At 40.6% G+C, this 22,496-nt stretch overlaps 1 protein-coding gene across 10 annotated transcripts in view; it reads left to right on the top strand.

Annotated features, from left to right (window-relative positions):
- The window catches only part of LOC111870900 (glucose-6-phosphatase), a 34,103-nt gene that overhangs the window by 1,354 nt on the left and 10,253 nt on the right, over positions 1-22,496 (top strand). For 9 of the 10 annotated variants that reach the window (XR_004513713.1, XR_002843947.2, XR_002843949.2 and 6 more), the window contains exons 4-7: positions 5,291-5,628; positions 11,591-11,737; positions 19,929-20,076; positions 21,376-21,588. Coding sequence is in view for 4 of the 10 variants with exons in the window: in XM_023863520.2 (XP_023719288.1) it covers positions 5,291-5,628; positions 11,591-11,737; positions 19,929-20,076; positions 21,376-21,586 (844 nt within the window). In the remaining 6 variants the exon portion in view is untranslated. Of the gene's footprint in view, positions 1-5,290; positions 5,629-11,590; positions 11,738-19,928; positions 20,077-21,375; positions 22,481-22,496 lie in introns of those variants that run through there. The other variant, XM_023863523.2, reaches the window with a different exon arrangement.

Here is a 22,496-nt window from a genome sequence, read left to right as displayed (position 1 = left end):
ACAGCGCCTGTCTTTCTGGAACTGCTCGAAAGTATTAACTGAAGATCTGCAGAGCTAACTAACTCACCAGTAGTAGAGTGTGAATGTTTAACACCACAATCCATCCTTAGACACATTTCTACACTCCATCTACAAGCTGTCTTTGTAGGATCCATTCTGGTGTCATCCATTCATGTTCCTTTGGATTTTTATCAGAGAAGTATCCAGGAATTTTCTTCATCAAACTTCTCTCTGTATTTTGTGCTTATAACTTGGCCATCCATGTTACTGTGACATTTGTTGTGTTTCAGAGCAGTCACTGTCTCACTGTCAGTAACCAACTTATTCTTGTTCACGTGAATTAACCTTTCACAGCGCACACTGTTTCTCATGCATTGTTGTATACATCTGCTTCTGGCTTGCAAGAAGACTCAACTGCCCACAACAATTTTACGTAAGAAAGTCTGGGCACATCCCATAGCATCCCAGTTGTCTTCAGCCAATGGCTTGTGCAAGGTGTTTCGTGATGACTCTAGAAGCCAGCAGGGGGTTTTGAAGTTGAGGAGTGTCCAAAAAGAGAGGCTTGCACACACACTTCCTCCCAAAGTTGATACCACAAATATCCAAACCATCATAATCTCTTCTCACCTAAAACATTTACTTCATAAAATACTTCTGTCCTTCCCTCGAAATAGCAGTTGAACATATAACTAAATGAATATTATATAACATTTGTTATGGTGTTTTCAGTCATTTCCTCGTATTTTCATATAAATGCTTTAAAAATGTGGGATGCATGTTATATGTGCCCAGTTGTTGTTCAGTGATTATTATCAGTAAAGCCCCTTTTTGAGCCATAGCCTTGCCTTAGAAGATTCTGCCAGACTTGACTGTTCAGTTGTCAGTTAGACCATCTGATTTCAGTTCTTTGGATTTTTCAACATTTTATTTTACAGAGCAAGGTTATCAGCCTTACATCCAACCCCCAACCTGGAAGACTAGGTTCTCTGTATTTTATGTCCCACAGTGGCAGGGTGACTCAGTTATACCCCCAGGCACTGGTTTCCCTTTTCATTGTCATCTACTTGCAAGGCAACGGTGGAGGTATTCTAAAGTGCCTCCACATAGGATGTTATCCAGTGATATTTCCATATTATCTGTGAAAGAAATTATGCGTTGTGTAAGAATTGTAGAATTGTGATGATAAATATTTTGTGAGATTGTAGCATGTAAACCTGCTGGTAGGCAGTGACCGTGGAACAGACAGCTAGACAGTGGCCGTTACTAGGCAATGGCCCGCAAACAGCAACAGAGGAATGGTTTTTTCTGTGCAGTCCGTGCCAAAATGTTATAAGCAGGACAGTTAGTGAATGTCAGTTAAGTTGTGTTGAATTGGTTGGTTGGTTAGTTGGTGAGTGGATGAGTTCATCAGGTAACTACTGGTTCTGAGTTGTTCTGAGCTGTTACTGTGAGAAGCTGGTATCTGAGGCCAGGGAGAATTTGGGAACCCAGAGGAAGGGGAATGTGCTAATGAAAGCCACTGCCAAGCAACAGCTAGTGAAGACATGACTGTGGACACTGGTGTGTGTGTTTTTGTGTAATAATAATGAATTATAATGTGTAGTCATGTGCTGTAACAAAAAGTTCAGTAAATCAGAACAATCCAAAACCCATCTATAGTCATGTTCCATAAAAATGTGATAGTATAATGACATCTAACATGTGGAGACAGAACCAGAGCCAACCCCTGTCATAATTTTTAGTATAATGAATCAGTTGCAGCCCTATGCCTTCAGATTCAGTACACTGCTTTGTACAACAGTCAGTAATTTTTATAACTTTTGAGTAGACAGGGTCTATTATGGAACCATAAGCAACTGTACACTCACTTAGACAAATATGTGTACTTTTGTATGGTTAAGTCCAATATTTTTTTTTAAGAAAGAAGGCAACGCTTCTCAGGTTTGTTGGCAAAAAGTAGAACTTATATGTTCAGAATTAACACAGATTATAAACTCAAGTTGGAATTAATGTGTTATCATTATAATGATAACACATACACATAATGATAACACATTTTTATAAAACTCAAAAATAAAAATGTTAATAAAACGTAGTGAACAAAGACTTAAATAATTATTTAAGTCTTTGTTCACTATGTTTTATTAACATTTTAACGTTTTATTAAATAATTATTTAAGTCTTTGTTCACTACGTTTTATTAACATTTTTATTTTTGAGTTTTATAAAAATGTGTCGCCGTAGTGCACTGTTTTGTACTGCAAATTAAAAGCTCTGAGTATGCTTGCTTATTAAGATAACAAATTAGTGATTATGCAGATAAAAAACAGTGGTGTTCACCAGATATTCTACATCCCTGTGGGCCCTAATGTGAAAATGTTCAGGCAAGAATACATACCCCAAATTGTTTTTGTAAAACTTGGAGGAAATTTTTTATACATGCTGTATGAAAGGTATGGAATGTTGTTGATTCTAGGCTATTTAGTGACACTTTCAACTGCAGAGTTTATATAATGTTAAAAGAGATCAGAAGATAATCCTGAATTTTGAGTGTACAAGTATCTTGAACATACATACATACATACGATTGGGTACCCAAAAGAAACAGAACTAATTTTTTTGTGGGCAGAGCTTTTGTAGTACTGCGTTTTGCAGCTATGAGCGCATAGAGCTAACATTCCTGAGTCGATAAGCCGGCTACCGTTGCTTCAGAAGGTAAGGACTAGTTTCAGCAGAGTTTATAGTGACAACTGTTTTGTGTGATCGTCGTTTTTGCAATGGCTGATTTTCGTGAACAGCGTGCGGCGGTGAAATTCTGCTTTTTGTTTGGGAAAAGTGGAACAGAAACTCTTGAAATTTTAAAAACGGCGTACAAGGACGATGCTATGGGGAAAACTCAAGTGTTTGAGTGGTTTTCCCATTTCAAAAATGGTGAAATGTCAATTGATGACAAACCTCGTTCTGGTCGTCCTTCCATGGCCCGAACACATGAAAATGTTGAAAAAATTCGTGAAATCATCAAGGAAGATCAACGACGGACCATTGAAGAAATTGTGGAGCTGCTGGGAGTGACTTGGAGCTCAGTTCAGCGAATTTTTACAGAAGATTTGGGAATGAAAAGGGTGGCTGCAAAATTCGTGCCATGACTGCTGACTGCTGAACAAAAACAAGGTCGCGTGAAAGCATGCTGTGCTTTGAAAGAAGAGTCCCGACTTTTTTGTTTCCTCGAATGAAAAGAGACATGAAAGGAAAGCGTTCTGCTGATGTTGCTGAGGTGAAGGAAAAAACGACGGGAGGCGCTGTCAAGCATCTCAAAAGATGAATTTATACAATGTTTTGGAAAATGGAATAAAAGACTAGACAAGTGTATTAGTGTAAGTGGAGAGTACTTTCAAGGGGATTGAAGGTTTATGCTTAAAATTTGAATAAATAAGTTTAAAAAAATAAGTTTGATTTCTTTTGGGTACCCCCTCATACATACATACATACATACATTTCATTTCATAAGTCCAAACCAAACGGACATGAAGGTCGTCATATCAAAAAACACACAGACAACAGAATAATTAAAACTAATTATTTATGTTATGCTCCACATATTCAGAAACTGTATAAAAGGAATTATTCATAAGATATAAAGACAGCTTATTTTTAAAACTAATTATATCCTCTTTAAGGCTTTGAATGGTTATGGACAATCTGTTGAATAGTTTAATAGCGGTAAACATAGTACCTTTCTGAAAAGCAGAAAGATTCGAGTTTGGAAAATATAATTGCTTTTAATTTCTTGTATTCAAACCATGAACATCTAAACCTGAACAAAATTTAGTTTGATTATCAATCACAAACATCATCAGTAAGAGAATGTATTCACATGACAATGGGTCATTCAATGGTATATTCAATTTCTTAAAAAGATCCCTACATGAGTCTCTAGGTCCCACTCCAAATATAATCCTCATTACTTTCTTTTGTAATTGAAAAACTCTAACGTTATTTGTTGAGTTGCCCCAGAAAATTATTCCATACCTAAGAATAGAGTGGAAATAAGAAAAATACACCATTCGTAAAAAAAATTTTATTCATAAAATAAGGTAAACTCATAATTACAAAAACAGCTGAACTAATGATAAACGATACAAACTCCGTCCTAAGTGCAAACAATATACATTTATATGTCTTTGATCTTGTTCCTTCTACACTACATGTTTCGGCCTCTATCGGCCATCATCAGGTGTATACTCTTAACGTTGCTGCCACACTGAACCCAGTCTAAAANGACGTGTGCAACATAATCTACATACCAGACACATATCAACGATGTAGATGTTGATAATACGAAGAACGTGACATTGTGTTTTTAAATGTTAAGTTTTAGACTGGGTTCAGTGTGGCAGCAACGTTAAGAGTATACACCTGATGATGGCCGATAGAGGCCGAAACATGTAGTGTAGAAGGAACAAGATCAAAGACATATAAATGTATATTGTTTGCACTTAGGACGGAGTTTGTATCGTTTATCGTGTGGAGTGCAGCAGGATGCTTAAATATAATAATATAATAGCTGAACTAAGTTTAGGGAGAATATACTCTACATGACTCTTCCAATCCAAATTCTTATCAATTTGCAGACCCAAAAATTTTATCACAGGAACTTCATTCATAAACAAATTCCCACTAGCAACTGCCAGAGAGTCATAAGACTGTTTTAGAGCAAATCTAATAATATTAGTTTTAGTGATATTTAAGGCAAACTTATTAGCTGTGAACCAATTTACAACAAGAGACAGTGTACCCATGACTTCATGCTTAAGCCCAGCATGATTATTACCGGGAACCAAAATACTGGTACCATCAGCAAAAAGAAAAACTTTATCCAGTTTATTAATACTGTATATTGTATATGGAGGCAAATCATTAGTGTAAATAATAAATAGAAGTGGTCCCAAAACCAACCCCTGAGGAACCCCTTTCTTAACTCTTTCCCAAGATGAAAAATAGTCCTGACTGTCATTAGCTTTAATGTACACTCTCTGTTTTCTATCCAACAGATATGATTTGAACCAGTTTAATATACAACCCCGGACACCATAATACTCAAGTTAATTGTGGTATATTTAATACTGCTGACCCAGTATATGCGTGAAGGGACTGAGGAAAACCATGAAAACCCCAGTTAGGACAGCTGATGAACCAGCCAAAATCTCAACCAGTTACCTTTTGAATATAATCCTAGATGGGTATTGCTACATCAGTGTGCATGTTCAAAAATGTTGTCATATGCACATAGGTTGTTCATGGATCATCGGCCATTCTGGTGGGTGCACGAGACAGATATATATGGCAAGGGGCCTCGGCCACACTTGCGACAGACTCCACTAACATGCGAAACTGGTCCTGGCTCCCCATCAGGTCACGTGCAGGGAGCCTCATCACTCATGTATGTCATAGTGCAGCATGTTATTCACACATTCCTCATGTCCAGCAAGAGGATAGATGACAGCAGGAAACGCCATCTGGGAATCACATTGTGGACCTCATACACATTGCTCATGATTCTGGTGGGCATCTCGAGACTGTATACAGCGACACATTTCCCGCATCAAACGCTGCTGGGCCTTGTAGCTGGTAATGTTGATTTTTTATTTCTTAAGTAAGTTTCTACTATGTGCGCTCCTATGTCTTATGTGAATATATCAAATGGTTCACAAGTTGTGAGTAATATATTTATGGTTCATTTAATGCTGTTTCTGTAGCTGTGTATCGCATCAAATGATAAGATGATTTAGTGAAAATGAATTGGAAATAATGTGGAAAGAAGGAGTCTTAGCCAAATTTGGGGTACTCTCCTGTTGGAATTTGCCTGATAAGACTCAGGAAAGCTATGGAAAACCTCAGAGTAGTCAGTGTCCTGACTGAGATTTGAACTGACCGCCTCCCAGATACAAGTAAAAAGTGTTGCTGCTTTAGTTAGCTTGATGTGTGTGAGTAATGTGGTGAATCCAGTCTATCTTGATATTAGCCAGCTAGAAATTTGTTTGCCTACATCTGTCCATTGCTGGCGACCAGACCACCATATAGTCACCCAGTACTTGAAGGCTTATCTCAGTAGTGCTGCTTGTTTAGCATTCTCTTGTCTTTGTGGTGCACACAAATACAGTCAACTGTGTTAAGGAGTACAGTATTCTTGGAAGGAAAACTATAAAAAGTTTGTAGAAAGTATGCAGAGTGCAGTGGCATGTAAAGCAACAATTCACAGTATTACTACAAAATTACATTCATCAGGATTAGTGCTGGACAAAAAGGAATCTCAAAAAATTACTTTATGAGTTCCATTTTTATATTTCCTGAGCCTGTTGCTCTTCTCTTATGAATACCTTTAGTTCCTTTTTAACAGCCACAATATTAATTTCTTCAGTTTTATTTCCAACTTCTTTACATTTTTCATCTTAATTTTTTAGTTGTGTAAATTATCTGTTTTTGTTGTGTATAATGTTGAATCCAATCTGATATATTTATGACCTCCAAATTGGTTCTGTTACCTTATATTCTTCAATATACCCAGGTTTCTGGTAACCCAGGAAGCCACATATGTTTTATATATTTTATCTGAATATTGTTTTTTTTTTTGCATTCTTTTCTTAATTTTTAACTTCTGAGTATAACATATTCTGATCATGATTTTGCATTACGTTACATTCATTTTGTTCCTTTTTTCTTTCTCTTAATAAGTGCATTAGTTTTTTCACTAAACCAGTTTGCATTCTTTCCTTTTGTTTCTGTTGGTTCCAGGGCTGCCTCATGAATCCATTTTTCAGATAATCCTACTGTATATTCACTAAATCATCTGCCCTCAAACATAATTTCTATTCAGTCTGTCTTAATACAGTTTCCTAATCCTGTCTTGTTGTGGTAATTCAATTTAATATTTTGGGTTCTGTATAGACCATAAATTATCTGATTTATCATCTTCAACTTGTTTTGTACACTTATTACGTAGGTAAGCCAATAATTATCCGCAATGTAGCTATAAATTTTATTTCAATACAAATAGAAAACTTACATTAGCATCATTTTTCAACATAGTCTCCTTGCTTTTCAACTCACTTGGTCCAACATTGCACAAGCTTCCTGATGCCCTCAGAAAAGAAGGTTTTCGGCTAAACAGTGAGCCATGCATGCACCGTTTCCTTCACTTCTTGGTCTGAGGTGAATCGCTCTTTGAGTGGACCAAACAAGTGGTAGTCAGAAGGGGCGAGATCAGGACTATACAGAGGATGAGCCATTACATCAAACTTGACTTTCCGGAGGGTTTCAGCAGTGTAGGCAGCAGTATGTGGCCGGACATTGTCATGCAACAACACAACACATTTCAACAGTAGTCCTCTGCGTTTGCTTCGAATTGCAGGCTTTAGCCTGTCAGTAAGCATCTCACTGTAACAAGCACTCTATATTGTTGTGCCCCTCTCCTGATAATGTTCCAGTACTGGGCCTTGTGAGTCCCAAAAAAACTGTAAGCATCAGTTTTCCTGCGGATGGTTGGTTTTTGAACTTTTTCTTGCTGGGCAATTGTGGATGTTTCCATTCCATACTCTGCCATTTACTCCTCGGCTCGCAATGATGGATCCATGTTTCGTCACCAGTGATGATTCTGTCTAAGAAGACATAGCGACCCAAATGTTGTTGGCAGATGTCCAAGCGCGTTTGTTTATGCAACACTGTGAGTTGTTTTGGGACCCATCTTGCACAGACTTTATGAAACCCAAGTCTGTTGTTGATGATTTCGTAGGCAGAGCCATGACTAAATTTGCAGACGATTTGCCACTTCATCAATAGTCACTCGTCTAACAGAACCATGTCATGTGCACGCTCAATGCTGTCCTCATCTGTGGCCATGGATGGTCGCCCGGCTCCTTCCTCATGTGTAACACTTGTGAGACCATTTTTTAATTTTTCAGTCCATTCGCAGACACTCTGTTGCGGCAAAACACTGTTCCTGTATCGTGCTGAAAGTCTTTGATGGATTGCGGCCCCTGATACACCTTCCGACCACAAAAACCGGATCACTGAAAGTTGCTCTTCTTTGGTGCAAACAGAAAGTGGAGCAGCCATGATTAACGGCAAGGCAGCGACGATGGAACTGACCTAGCAACATCAAACCTGCGCAGAAATAATGACAAGAAAACTATGCATGGCGATGCTACGCAAAACGACAGTGGTGCCAACAGAAACACAAATACAACTGCATTGCGGATAATTATTGACTTCCCCTCGTATTATACTAGCTGTACCCATTATACCCATTNCCTCAGGTGTTAGTGAACAAATGAAAGTATTCAATAGGAAGATGCATAAAATAATGAAGTCAGAGAGTAATGTGAAAATACTGGAAATTGAATTGGATAGATCATGTTATACCAGGCATGGGCTTCATCTCAATGTAATTGTGAAAAATATAGAGAGAGAGAAGATATTGTAACGTGTCGGCAAACCAGAGGAGTAACTTCTATGGAAACGCTACAATAGACCGTTACAGAGGAGACAACAATTGCTCCATTGTAGTTCTAACAGGAATCTCCATGGTTATAACAATGGGTTATTGCGTAGGAAACGCGGAGCCAACAATGCAGCGTTTCCACTGTTATAACAGAGGGTTCGTTACCTATCAGCGGCCAAGGTTATAAATAGCCCAGCTTCGACACGAAGCCTTCAGTCTCGGAATAGTCTCCGGAGAAGAGAGTCTCGGAAGAGCCAGCAAAGAAGCCAGCCGTCATCAAGCCTTCGGAGAAGCTAGCCTTTATCCAGCCTTCGAAGTAGAGTGTCGCAGAGGATAGTCGAGGTGTCACAGTGAATAGTAGTTGTACTCTTGATTGTGTAAGCGGAAGAACAATAAAGGTTCTACTTAATTTGAGGCCTATGTGAATCTATTCGTAGCGTGACAGACCCAACACGCTACACTGGTGTCAGAAGTGGGATTGAGCTACACACGTGACTGAGCATTGAGGGGTCCCCGTAGAAGACGCCCCGAAAATACCGGCGACACGTGACAATTGGTGTCAGAAGTGACTTCGAACTTTAACACGCACCACACACTAATTATTGTGCATCGAGTACCTCACTGATATAAAATGGAAATGCAGCAGTTAATGGAACTCCTGCTGGCCATGCGAGAAGATAGAAAAGCTGACCAAGAAAAGGCGTTGGCCGATAGGGAGGCCGAAAAGGAAGAAATGGAGGCCAACAGAAAAGCTGACCAGGGCAAGGAAGACGCCCAACACAGAGAGCTGATGGCCGATTGGAAAGCCTGGGGGGAAGAGAAGAGAACCACCCACGAAAAGATTGAGCCCCACCCTGAAGCGATGCAGTCCGTAATGGAGCATCGAAAAGTCCCCGTAGAAAACGCCCCGAAAATACCGGTCGGAGAACCGAAGAAACGGCGTAGGGACCGAAAACTGGCCGCGGAGCGCCGCCACCAGAAAGCAAAGGGTTTGCAACGGGGAAATCGTGGACCCCCGAAGGAATTGGCCGTCAAAAACAGAAGGACATCCCGTCGCGCGACAGTGGCATGACGTTGGAGAAAAGACTTCAAGAAGGAAACTCCCAAGGGAACCTTCGGGTGCCAGTGGAAGAAATTGGCCGTCGACCACAGAAGAACGATACGCCGGGCGAATGTGGAAAACCTCAAGACAGACATCCTCAGGAACACCACCCAGAAAAAGTGTGGACCCCACGAGAGGTTGGGATTCGCCAGCGAGGGGACGACCTTCCGTGTCAGAGTAGCACGGCGTAACAGGATCCCCAGAAAGAACTGGGTAAGGGACAACATACCGGGAGGAAACGCGAGAGGATACATGCCTGGAAGAGACAACGGGGGCAACCGCAATAGAATAAGGGGAATAGGAATAAAGCCCCATAGAAAAATCCCCAGGACATACGGGAAGACGACGGGACTAATGATCAAGAAGCGCATAGCCGGATCTCCCGTCGGCCTACAACAAGGAAAAAGTGGAGGGGCCGACCCCCTCCAAAACGGAAAGAGGGAAACGGCCCTTATGGGAGGAACCGGTAACGTAGAAGTACCGGCCTCCCCAACAAGAATGAATGGAGAACGAATGAATGTGAGACAAGGCAACCGACAAATTCTGGACCACGGGAGTGCTCGGGGGTGAGCACCACCGAAGAGAGGGGCGGATGCGGTTAGACGAACAATGCACAAAGATGCCAGCAGGACACCAAGACCGAATGCAGACACTGTCAACAGAACACCGCGGAAACGAAACCGAGGGAGAACCGTTAGGCTGTTCGGGGACGAACAACCTTTAGAAGGGAGCAATGTAACGTGTTTGCATTCCAGAAGAGTCACTGCTATGGAAACGCTAGAATAGACCGTTACAGAGGAGACAACAATTGCTCCATTGTAGTTCTAACAGGAGTCTCCATGGTTATAACAAAGGGTTCGTTGCCTAACAGCAGCCAAGGTTATAAAAGCCCAGTTTCGACGAGAAGTCTCAGTCTTCATCGAGCCAGCTAAGAAGCCAGTCGTGACCGAGCCATCTTGGAAGTCAGTCTTGGGATAACCGCCAGAAAAGATAGTCCAGCATCGCCAAGTTATTGTAAGCAGTGATTGTGACACTGCAGACGGGAATGATTGTAAAGTGTGTAAGACGAGCGAAGGAATAAACTCGCTATACCAAACGATGGCGTGAACTTATTTGTAGCGTTATACGCACAAAACACGCGACAATATAATACAATGGCAGTCAATTCCATAGTTTATTTGTTGCTGTCACTATTATTTTCTTGCTGGAACATTCAGTGGTGAAATTGAGAGCTGCAGTAACATAGTAGTAATTACTCGTAGTTCAGAGACCCTTTGTAGCATGGTTATTCATGAATAAGCAGTAATGTATTTGGCACTCTTGCTTTGTGTTCAGTAGAACCCCATCCTGGTTAAGATTTTTGTGGTTTTGCTCAGTTGTTGCAGGCAGCTGCTGGAGTGGGCCCTCAAAATAGGCCACACTCAGTTTCGCATCCTTCCAAAATCATTCAGATACGACATTACCAGTGCATTTCCATAAATATTGTGACATGACTGAGTAGCTTAAAAGATATATTGCCCTTTGCTAGGCACAGGCACAGTAAACATGCTATTATGTCATCAGACAAGTGAGTCAGTGCTACACAAGGAATAAACACACAGCACTGGAAAACCTGTTGGAGATGTGTTTTCTGTGTGATCGTGACCCAAAGCTGTATAACGAGAAGCAATGGGACAAGTTAGATAGTTGAGAGTTGACAGTTGGGGCAGTGAGTGAGTTGTGTGATGGTAGTCAGCCAGCAATAATGTACAAGAGCAGACGAACCTCCAAGCAATGATTGGTGAAGACATGGAAGACTTTATGTATGCTGCTGTACAGTGTTTAGTATAGTGTGTAGATCCATGAAACTGTTACCTGTAGTTATGAGTTCAGTAAATCCAATCATCAGTGTAAACCTCATGTCTAGTCACTAACGCATGACAATACTATTAAGAAATTTTAACGCTATAAATGAGCATGAGGATTTGTTTTATGATACAGTGTACTTTCAGGAATGTTTACTGCGAGGCTGTTTGCTGATAAGGGGCAATACACACTGACAGAAACATGGCATTCAGCATCCTCTTGGAAAATGTTCCTATGTGGTGTTGTCATGACTGCAGTCTCATTTGGTGCATACTGGTTACAGAGGTTACTAGGTATGTAGGACAGCATTTTATTTCCCTTCCACCTACTCTATTTACTCATGTGTTTGTGGATACAAGTTTCCTTATTTTCCAAAGGTACAATAAAAAAAATTTCAGATTTGTTGTTAGGATGTAGGACTGGACATGCTCACAGCAGTGGTTATGAAAAATTCTGTCTTATGGGATGTAATGCCATGTAGTCTACTGAAGGGAACATGTCACCTACTTCTTCAGCATCAAAGCATAAGCCAGGCAAGAAACCAGTATAAAGCAGGTTCAAGATTGTAGTATCTGATTGTCAGTAAAGGAGATAAAAAGAATTCATTGTGTTACCCGGCCTGGCAAGATTCCCAAACAAGAACTAAATCACTAGCATACTGTTTTGACATTGTACTGGGTTTCTGTATGAGTTAAGTTGTAAATGTTCACAGCCCCAGTCTCACAAGCTGTACTGAGTCTGCTGTTTGGTGGTGGTGGAGGCCATCTTCAACACTCAGCTATTTTTCTTTTGCCCAAGTGCATGAGGGGGAAATTTTGCATTAAGGCCCAGTGCAGCCATGTCCACATAGGATAAATGGAATGTGACTGCTAAGTTAGCTCAGAAGTTTCAAGGTGAGATATTGGGTTTCAGTGTCTGACAGGACTTTGTATGAGGATCAAGCAGCATCCTCATACGAAGTCCTGTCAGACACTGAAACCCAAGATCTCATCTTGAAACTTCTGAGCTAACTTAGCAGTCACATCCCATTTATACTATATGGACATGGCTCCACTGGGCCTTGATGCAGTCAGTGAGTTCTGAGGACCTAGATTTCCCATTTATTGACTCCATGGCGGAACATTTCATGAGCACTCTGCACTGAGCTGCTTTGAATTCTGTCCCATGGTCATCCACCAGACCACAGCGCATACCTGTCCCTTGTTGGACAGATAAATGTAACAACACTGTCCCTGTCCAGAAGTATGCTCTTAAGCTCTTTAATATCCACCCTACACTTTAAAGTGCCTCTGTGCCAAGGCTAAACATGTCCATGAAGCCAAGCTCACATCATGGGAGACTTCTGTTTCTAGTCCCTCCAGCTCTACCCATTCTAATGTTGCCCGGAAGAAATTATGGCGCATGTCAGGTGGATATAACCACACTTCCATGCCTGGAATATCAATTGGCAGTAATGCCATCACATCTCAGGTAGATGTTAGCACACTTGGCGCCCCATTTACCTCTGTTTTTAACTCTAACAATTACAGTCCTCTTAAATTGTTGAAAGAAACCGCAGAACATGTCTAAATCATCCACTGATATGGCTACGTATAATCTAATAAATAATATTTTATTGGCACTGAATAGTAAATTATCGGTGGGAGGACTATTCTGTGATCTAACCAAGGCATTTGATTCTGTAAATCACAGTGTATTATTATCCAAACTAGAATTTTATGGTATTAATAGCAGTATTGGAAGACTGATTGAATCCTACCTGAGTGACAGATATCAAAGAACATTAATATATAATAATTATTCTATGGGTATTTCTGATTGGCAGAAAGTTAAACAAGGTGTGCCACAGGGTTCAATACTTGGCCCCTTGTTATTTCTTTTATATGTTAATGACTTGCCTTACTTAATAAATAAAATATCAAAACCAATTTTGTATGCTGATGATACAGCATACTGTGTTACAATTCTGATTCTGTGGAACATATAATGGTATTGAAAACGACACTGAACAAAATAGACACATGGTTTTTGAATGATTCGTTATCATTTAATTTTAACAAAACTAACTATGTGCATTTTTCATCAAAAGTAAATACTACATCAAACATAAATCTAAACTATAAGGATGTTAAAATTAAAAATACTTGTGATACAAAATTCCTAGGACTAATCATAGATAATACCTTACCATGGAAAGATCAAATAAATCAGTTGGTAACCAAGCTGAATGCGGCTAGTTATTCTGTTAGAACCCTATCTGCAGTTATGACTCTGGAGAGTTTAAGGATGATTTATTTTGCATATGTATTGTGACATGTTGAGCTATGGATGACGCTCCCCCCCTTGCCAGCCGAAGTGAGCCGAGCGGAGCCGAAGTTGGCCGAGTCCCAGCATCCTGGTAGCTATGCAACGCGAGTCAATAGCGGTGACGTCACCAAGGGGTACCGCAGTTGCTAGGCAGCGCGGGTAAACAATGGTTGCAAGAGAACAGTAGTAACAGCGGTACACAGCGTTGCTAGCACGACGGCACCAGACATAGTGGTGCATATTACGTGGCCGTTTTCTGTATTGTCTGATCGAGGCTACATAAGGAGCAGCGAAGGCTATTCACAGTGAGTTCTCAAGGCAGCTACCTACGAGTTAGTTCTCAGTCCTGGAGCTACCTCCAAGTTAGTTCCGAGTTAGCCAGCAACCAGTTATATTTGGTGTGTTGTATTTGTGATACTGCAGATAGCAGTAATTGTGAATCTGTAACTTGGGTGATTGTAAGTGCGAATGTGAAATAAAATTCGCCATATCAAATACGGTGTGAAGTTATTTGTCGCGTTATACACCCAACACATTACATTGGTGTCAGAAGTGGGATTTGGACTTACACACGTGACCGACGAGATTCGAACTCAAGACACGTGACAATTTGGTGTCTGAATTGGTTTACGAGCTTAAACACGCCTTGATTTAGGAAGAAGTATTGAATTTACGAAAAAATGGAGGAGCAATACATTCAGCTAATACTTGAAATGCTGAAGGAAATGAGGGCCGACTCGAAAGCCTGGCGAGAAGGAATGGCCGCGGAGACAAGAGCCATCCAAGAAAGGACGGCCGCCATGTGAGAGAAGAGGTTGCAAGCCAATATGGATGCTTGGCAAGAAGAAAAGCCGGCCTCAGTTGACATGAAACCTGAGGCGGAACAACAAGAAGAGGTCCCTGTAGACGACGTAGCAGTGATACCGTTCAGTGAACCTGAAGATGAATTGATGCCGATTACCCAAAAGCAGATGGTGGCCTGCCCAGTGGACATGAAACCTGCGACGGCACAACAAGAAGAGGTCCCCACTGTGATACCGGTCGGAGTGACGATGGTCTACCAAGAAACGGAGGCACGTCCAGAAGATGGAAAGCCGGCTTCAGTGCACAGGAAACCTGAGGCGGCAGAATTACTAGAGGTACCCGTACAAGACGCCGAAGTAATGCCAGTCAGAGAACCGAAGAAGAAAAGGCGCAGGGACCGAAATCGACGAAATAAGAAGAATCCGACATGGGAAAATTGCGGACCCCAGAATAAGTTGGCCGCCGCCTGTAAGGTGTCCCGCCGCGCGACAGTGGCGTGGCGCAAAAGGAACATCTTCAGGAAATCTGGGACCCGAGGAGATCATGCGTCCCGGATAAAGTTGGCTGCCATCTGTAGGAAGATATCCCGTCGCGCGACAGTGGCACGACGTTGGAGAAATGACTTCAAGAAGGAAACTCCCCAGGGAACCTTCGGATGCCAGCGGAAAGAAGGACCGCCAGCCGAGCAGGGAAGGCAGAAGAATTGGACCAGAAACCATTCTACGAGAGGAACCCAGAAAGGATGGACTCCCAGATGGAAACAACTGGTGCACCCGGAAGGCACCAAGGAAATCAAGTATCGAGACTTCGAGGACCAGCTACGACTTGGAAGCAAGTGGGAATTTAACAAGACCCACAGGAGGACAAAGGTATTGGAAATCGAAAAGTGAACTTTCACATCTGTCCCATTACAGAGAAGTAAAATCTGGACACTGTGGAGGGGTCGACCCCCTCCAAAACGAAAAAGACGCAGGGCACAGAAGAGGAGCCGGTAAAATAGAAGAACTGGCCTCCCCAGAGAGAGTGAATGTGCCATGGGAGAAAGCGATGGATGAATGTGATCTTCTGGCGAGCTGAAAGGAAACCGCTCGAGACGAGCTTTGTCTTAAGAGGGGAGTGGATGTAACGGACGAAGAATAGTCGCTGAAAGAAGAGTAGCCGAAACAGCAGGAGACACTGCAAGCACAGATAAGGGATGTAAAAGGAACAGGGGTGCACCATTAGGCTATTCGAGACGAACAGCCTTAAGGAGGGAGCAGTGTGACATGTTGAGCTATGGATGACGCTCCTCCTCCCCCTCGCCAGCCGAAGTTGGCCGAGTCCTAGCATCCTGGTAGCTATGCAACGCGAGTCAATAGCGGTGACGTCACCAAGGGGTACTGCGGTTGCTAGGCAGCGCGGGTAAACAATGGTTGCGAAAGACGACGGTAGTAACAGCGGTACACAGCGTTGCTAGCACAATGGCACCAGACATAGTGGTGCCTATTACCTGGCCGTTTTCTGTATTGTCCGATCGAGGCTACATAAGGAACAGTGAAGGCTATTCAGAGTGATTTCTACTAACCTACGAGTTAGTTCTCAGTCCTGGAGCTACCTCCGAGTTAGTTCCGAGTTAGCCAGCAACCAGTTATATTTGGAGTGTAGTATTTGTGATACTGCAGATAGCAGTAATTGTGAATCTGTAATTTGGGTGATTGTAAGTGCAAATGTGAAATAAAATTCGCTATATCAAATACGGTGTGAAGTTATTTGTCGCGTTATACACCCAACACGTTACAGTATATTCCATTATGTCATATGGAATAATATTTTGGGGCAATTCAACTTATAGTATTTTAATTTTTAAAATCCAAAAACGAATAATGAGAATTATTATGAAGGCAAGAAATAAGGACTCTTGTCGCCCATTGTTCAGGCAGTTAACTATTCTGCCCTTATATTCTCAGTATATATTTTCTGTATCAATTTTTGTTGTTAAGAAATTAGATATATTTAAATTTAATTCTGCTATACACAGCATTAACACCAGACATGGTTTTGACTTACATTTTCCAAGTAATAAACTAGCTGAAGTGCAGAAGGGTGTATATTATTCAGGAATTAGGATATTCAATAATCTACCACAAGGCATTAGGAATCTATTAAATGATATTACTAAATTCAAACAGGCTCTAAAAGAGTTTCTTCTTGCTGGTTCATTTTATTCTTTAAATGAATATTATGAATGGAACACAAGGGGTGATCTTGGTTCTTATAAATAGTATCTAAAATTAACCTTAACAAGTCCTATTAACTAACTAAAAATATATAAATAATCATCTATTTCATATCTGCATACATACCAACTATGACTTTTATATATTTTAACATACAATCTCATGTTGTTTTATGAATTTATTTATTTATTTATTTATGAATGTATTTATTACCATAATAATTTTTAGTACACTTCTGAGTGAAGTTATTTATTCCATTTAGTGTTCATGCATGTTATATGTTTTTATAGCTTTTCTTTTGATGTGTGAGTGATGTAACATACATTATTTGATATTGTGTTGTTTATTGAGAATATCATACGACATCCCACACCTCTATCCATTGTTTTTATAAACGGGATGAATTTCATAAGATAAAAGGTTAATATGATTTCATCTAGTATTTAAGTCAAAGTCAAAGTCACATTGCGACTGATGTCCAGTCAGTCAGTAAGTCTTGGTGTCGAGCCCCAAGTGGGGCTCATGACCAGATATTAATTATTACCGTTTGACAGTTACAGTCTTATTTTTGTGGGGTGCCCTCTGATGAGAGGACGGATCTGTCTTTCGTATATGCTTCTGGTGCTCGCCAGCGAAGTCCTTCTCGGATCCGAGTCCTTGGGACTCGCGACCATATTTTACTCTTTCAGATTTGAGACTTTCCTTTTCGTCGCCTCCTACGACTCGCAGAGTCATGGTGGAGATATTCGACCCCGCCTTCACACCTAGTATTTAAGTCTTGTTGTAGTCACATTTTATTATGTTTAGTGACTGTGTTATCTTATGTTTTATATTATGTTATTTTGACTTGTTCTAGTGATTGGTTGGAACATTTGTTTTTATTTTTGACGCATCCTATATCCAGTGGTGTGACAACTTGTTTCTCGCCCTGTAATTGGATCTACTTGAATATAAGCATAAATTATTATTATTATTGTTGTTGTTGTTGTTGTTATTATTATTATTATTATTATTATTATTATTATTATTATTATTATTATTACTTAACTTTGCATAGGATATTGGTGGGAAAACCAGAAGGAAAGAGACCACAGGGAAGACCAAGGCATAGGTGGGTGGACAATATTAGAATGGATCTTAAGAGAGATAGGATGGGATGGTATGGATTGGATAGATCTGGCTCAGGATAGGGACCAGTGGAGGGCTCTTGTGAACACGGTGATGAACCTTCGGGTTCCATAAAATGCTGGGAAATTCTTGAGTAGCTGCAGAATTGGCAGTTCCTCCAGAAGGGCTCAGCTCCATGAGTAAGTAAGTAATTACTTAACTTTGCTTCTCAGATCACAGAGCCATATAATGCAGAGTAGCAAAGAGAACTCTTCCAACTGCCTGAAGAGTAGCATTAATTGTCCCGATACTCAAGCCAGGAAAGGACTACTCCTTCCCAACTAGTTATAGACCTGTTAGTCTCACCAGCTGTGTTTGCAAGACCGTGGAGCATATGGTAAACCATTGACTTATGCAGCTTCTGGAGAATACAAATACAATTTTGAACGCTTGTTGTGGATTTCAGCAATACAGACCCACTCTGACCAAACCAAAGCAACCATCATATGGTGTGGTCTTTCATCTAGCCTACAGCAACAGATATGAACTACATGGTGCTACTCACTTCAAGAACCTCTGTCAGCTCCTCAATACACACTTGCTGCATGGCATTCCAATTAGGCTCTTGCCTCTCCTGCCCTTGCAGATCGCATGACCGACCCATGATCTTCAGCTCCTCAGCCTTTACATGTCTCTGGCTGTTTGCTGAACACTTGTCTGACTACTCAGACTATACAGCGATTTACACTGACAGGTCCTTGCTTCATAGTTTGACCACTTGTGCCTTCAAATATGAGGGCCAGGTGTTTTCCTATCACCTCCACAGTTTTAACAGCATGTTCACAAGAGAACTTTATGCCATGTACTGAACTCTCCTGTGTATTCATCGCCAGCCTTGATAATGTCACCTTCTCTGTGCAGACTCCCTGAGTTCCCTCTGGAGTCCCCATAAATGCAGACACGATTGCCCAGGCACCATGGAGACTCTGCAACAAATCTCAGACATATGTAAGGTGTTTGGCTGGGTACCTGGCCGTAGAGGCCTGCCCAGCAGTGAAGCTGCTAAGGGGGCTTCTGCCCATGGAATGCTGCAGTTAGAAAGAGCTCCTGGCAGTAACATTTGTATTCATCTTCACTGTGCAGCTTTATCTTCCTGGCAAGATTAATGAATGACTACACAGAACTATAAATTTGCAGGCAATGAAGCCACCCGTTGAGGCGTGGAAGTCCTCCATCAGGAAGGAGAAGGTCTTGCTCATGAGCCATTGGATTGGGCACACTAGCCTAATGCATGGCTGTTTGTTATGAGGTGACCCAGCACCACTCTATGTGCACTGTGATCTACTGCTTACCATTTCATATATACATTTAGAATGCCCACATTACAATGAAGTTCTCTGTACATTTCATCTTCAAGGAACGTTGCAAGACATCCTTGGAAATGATCTCAGTAAGATATCCAATGTCATGACTTTTCTTCCCTGTACAGGGGTAGACAAGCTTATTTAAACGATATTCTTTTTATCTCCTACCTGAGTTGGTACGGGCTTGTTGCTGTCTTAAATTCTTTACTAGCCTATGAACAGCCTGTTTTATTTACTTTCATATTAGAATAGTTATTGCTCTTGTCTTAAGTAATTTTATACATGATTTTGTGTAAACCTTTTGGCTCCAGCATGGACTGTTACTGTTTCATGGTGTTTACCAGTCTGTGTACAGCCAGTTTTATTGAGTTTCTTAAAAGAGTATTTATTATCTCTTGCTGATTGGTTTACCATTTTACACTCTCACGTATACCTGTTTCTATAATTATGAGTAATTGTGTACTGGAATCACTACAGTGATCTGCTCTGAACATTATCTAGATGATACTGATGTGCTGCTAAACAGGTACATACAGGAAAGCTACCAATGTTATCTCATGATATGATCAGTCGGTCTGAGCAGCTTGGCAGGAGTTCTCAGTTGTACTGAATGCACATGAAATTCACTTGTACTTTTTTGGCAGAGCTATGGGGTTTTGTGATTAACAGTGAAAATATTTACATAGGTATAGACCCACAATGGTCAGTGCGCCTGGCATTCAAATGGTGCGAGCATCCGGAGTGGATCCATGTCAACACCACCCCACTCTTTTCACTGGTACGTGATTGCGGCAGTATGTTTGGCCTAGCACTGGCAGCCCCCATTGCAACCAGGTAAGTAGTGGATGTGTGGTACAGCTGTCTCTCTTTCTGCCATATGCAGTGGGAATGTCATACAGTAATGTGCCTAAATGTTAAATGTCATTTACCCCCACAACACGGGCATGGTTAAGAAGTAAAGGAAATCATTATTGAGTTAAGCCACATTAAAATCAGATTTAATCTGTTAATATGGTTCTCTATCAAAATATGAACTTGAAGTATGTATTAAAGAGTTTTATTTAATTTTCTTTCAGAATTTGTAATATCAGTGAAGATGAAAGTGTTAATACTAATTTTGTATTCATTCAGTAGTCCTGTATAGTGTGATTTGTGACTTGTTGCCACTTTGAGTAATCACCTACCTGAATAGTTGCATGAGGATTTAATGTGTGTTAATGTACAATTAAAGCTATCACAGTTAATAAATGTACCAGAAGCTCAGGTGATTAGCAGTGTCAGTGTTGGGTGAAGAAGCAGCGTGTTAAGACGTCTCTATCTCCATCATCAAGGTTGATGATGAGAAATGTATGCTGTATATTTTTACGGTCTTGTTTGTGTATCTACTGTGGAGACCAAGTTTCCACTTGGTCTACACAGTAGCTAGTTATTCAGCATGTAATATTTCAAGCTTTTGCCCCAAATAAATGCTCTAAAATCCTCCCAGGCAATCCGTCATATATCATAGTGGAATTGTTATAACCAGTGTTTCGAACCTGATGCTGGAGACAGAGCAAGTCTGTGAAATGTTGAATTTCATTTCAACCATGATGTGGCTTATCGCCCAAGAAGATTTTTATGCAGTTCTCCAGTGTCTTCATTTTTTATATTCTCAAAGGAGTCCTCTGTTTTTATGCCAATTTCAGTTAAATTTTCTGACCAAGTGAGTCTATTGTCAATACTGCAGCGAATGATGTAGACTGTGCTTTTCTGGGTTGTGATATCAATGTATCTTCTTGGTGGATACTGACCAATTCAGAAGAACATTCTGCCTCCATTTTCAATGTTGATATATGTAGGTTGAAGAACTGACTTGATATATAGGAAGGTGCAAGAGAGACCCAAGGGAGAGGTTAGGAAATGGAGCCATATGAAGTCCCATTTGAATGTTTTGTAGGAAGGAGCACATTAAATTTTTGTCATAGGTGAGAACTGGTATAATGATAAAGGACGGCCCATTCCAGGAACACAGTATTGTTTTGAAGGAGGAAAGTGGATTTGTGAGAAATCATATTCCTTTTCAAGGACCACAGTCTTAACTGTTACCAACATGAAAACCTCAAAACTTGTAATGAATGTTTCTTTGTCTATCAGAATACACAGCCAGGTGCAGGACAACATCATTGTCAGAATGGTATGCACACTGGCTCTCATGGTGGCATTCCAGGTGGCTTCTGACTTTGTGCCAACAAGTGATGTGCGACTGTTCTATGGCTGCCACTTCATCCTGCATGTCGTCAAGCCATTCTTACTGTTCCTTGGAATCCCTAAAGTGGCAAGACTTCTCAAGCCCAAGCAACATTAAAGGCAGGTGATGCTAACTTCTTATGACTATAGTGAGAAAGACAGGTAATGTATAAATTATGATGGAGTTAAGTTTATTTGCCTGGTCTCTTTCAAGAGATTGTAACCCTTTACCCCTAAATTAGCTGAACAGTAAAACTGAAAGAGCCCTGCCACTACTAGCATACTAAACAATATTAAACTCAGCGAAGAAGTCTGCAGTTACAGAACTAAATGTATCTCTCATCAGTGGTGAGGACCAAGCTGGGATCACCTCTTTATTGCCCTGTTGAGACTTGCCCACACATATTTTGAGTTACTGGAGCAAAAAAATGGATAATATGTAGGAGTTGATTGAGTTTTATCTGTACTAGTCAGGCAGTGATACAGAGTTATGGCTTTGTAAGCTTTAAAGACAAAATAATATGTGTGGATATAAAATAACTTCTACATGTGTCTTATGATTCCTATGAAAACTTGTAACTTACGCCGATATTTCCAGGTGTAAACTTTATGCACTTTAATTCATTTTGTAGCCTGTATTACTTAAGGATATACATACATATTTGACATATCTCATGAGTGTTAACCTGAGAGAAGGAAGTCAGATGAAAGTGTGGGTATCCACAGAACACATATGTTATACCTTGTATAGAATTTGCACAGAGCTCATTCATTTCTGGAGAATCACAAATATAGTAAGAATCCTATTAAATGTTTTCCATCAAAGGTGTTGTCCAACTTTCTGTGATTCCCCTACCATCTGAATTACCATGCTTTCAATTAAAAGTGTATGGTCTCCAATACCTAGACTTTAGTCAGACTTGATGCATAAACAGAATGAAAATTTGAGTTCTGCCCAAAATGGTACCTTTGGCCACTTTAATTTTTTTTTTTTTTTTTTCATTTTTTTTTTTTTTTTAATGGTATGT

The sequence above is a fragment of the Cryptotermes secundus genome, unplaced genomic scaffold (assembly GCF_002891405.2).
Source record: "Cryptotermes secundus unplaced genomic scaffold, Csec_1.0 scaffold884, whole genome shotgun sequence".
NCBI classification, from domain to species: domain Eukaryota; kingdom Metazoa; phylum Arthropoda; class Insecta; order Blattodea; family Kalotermitidae; genus Cryptotermes; species Cryptotermes secundus.
Note: the sequence above shows the minus strand (reverse complement) of the source record. Positions and strands in the feature narration are given on the sequence as shown.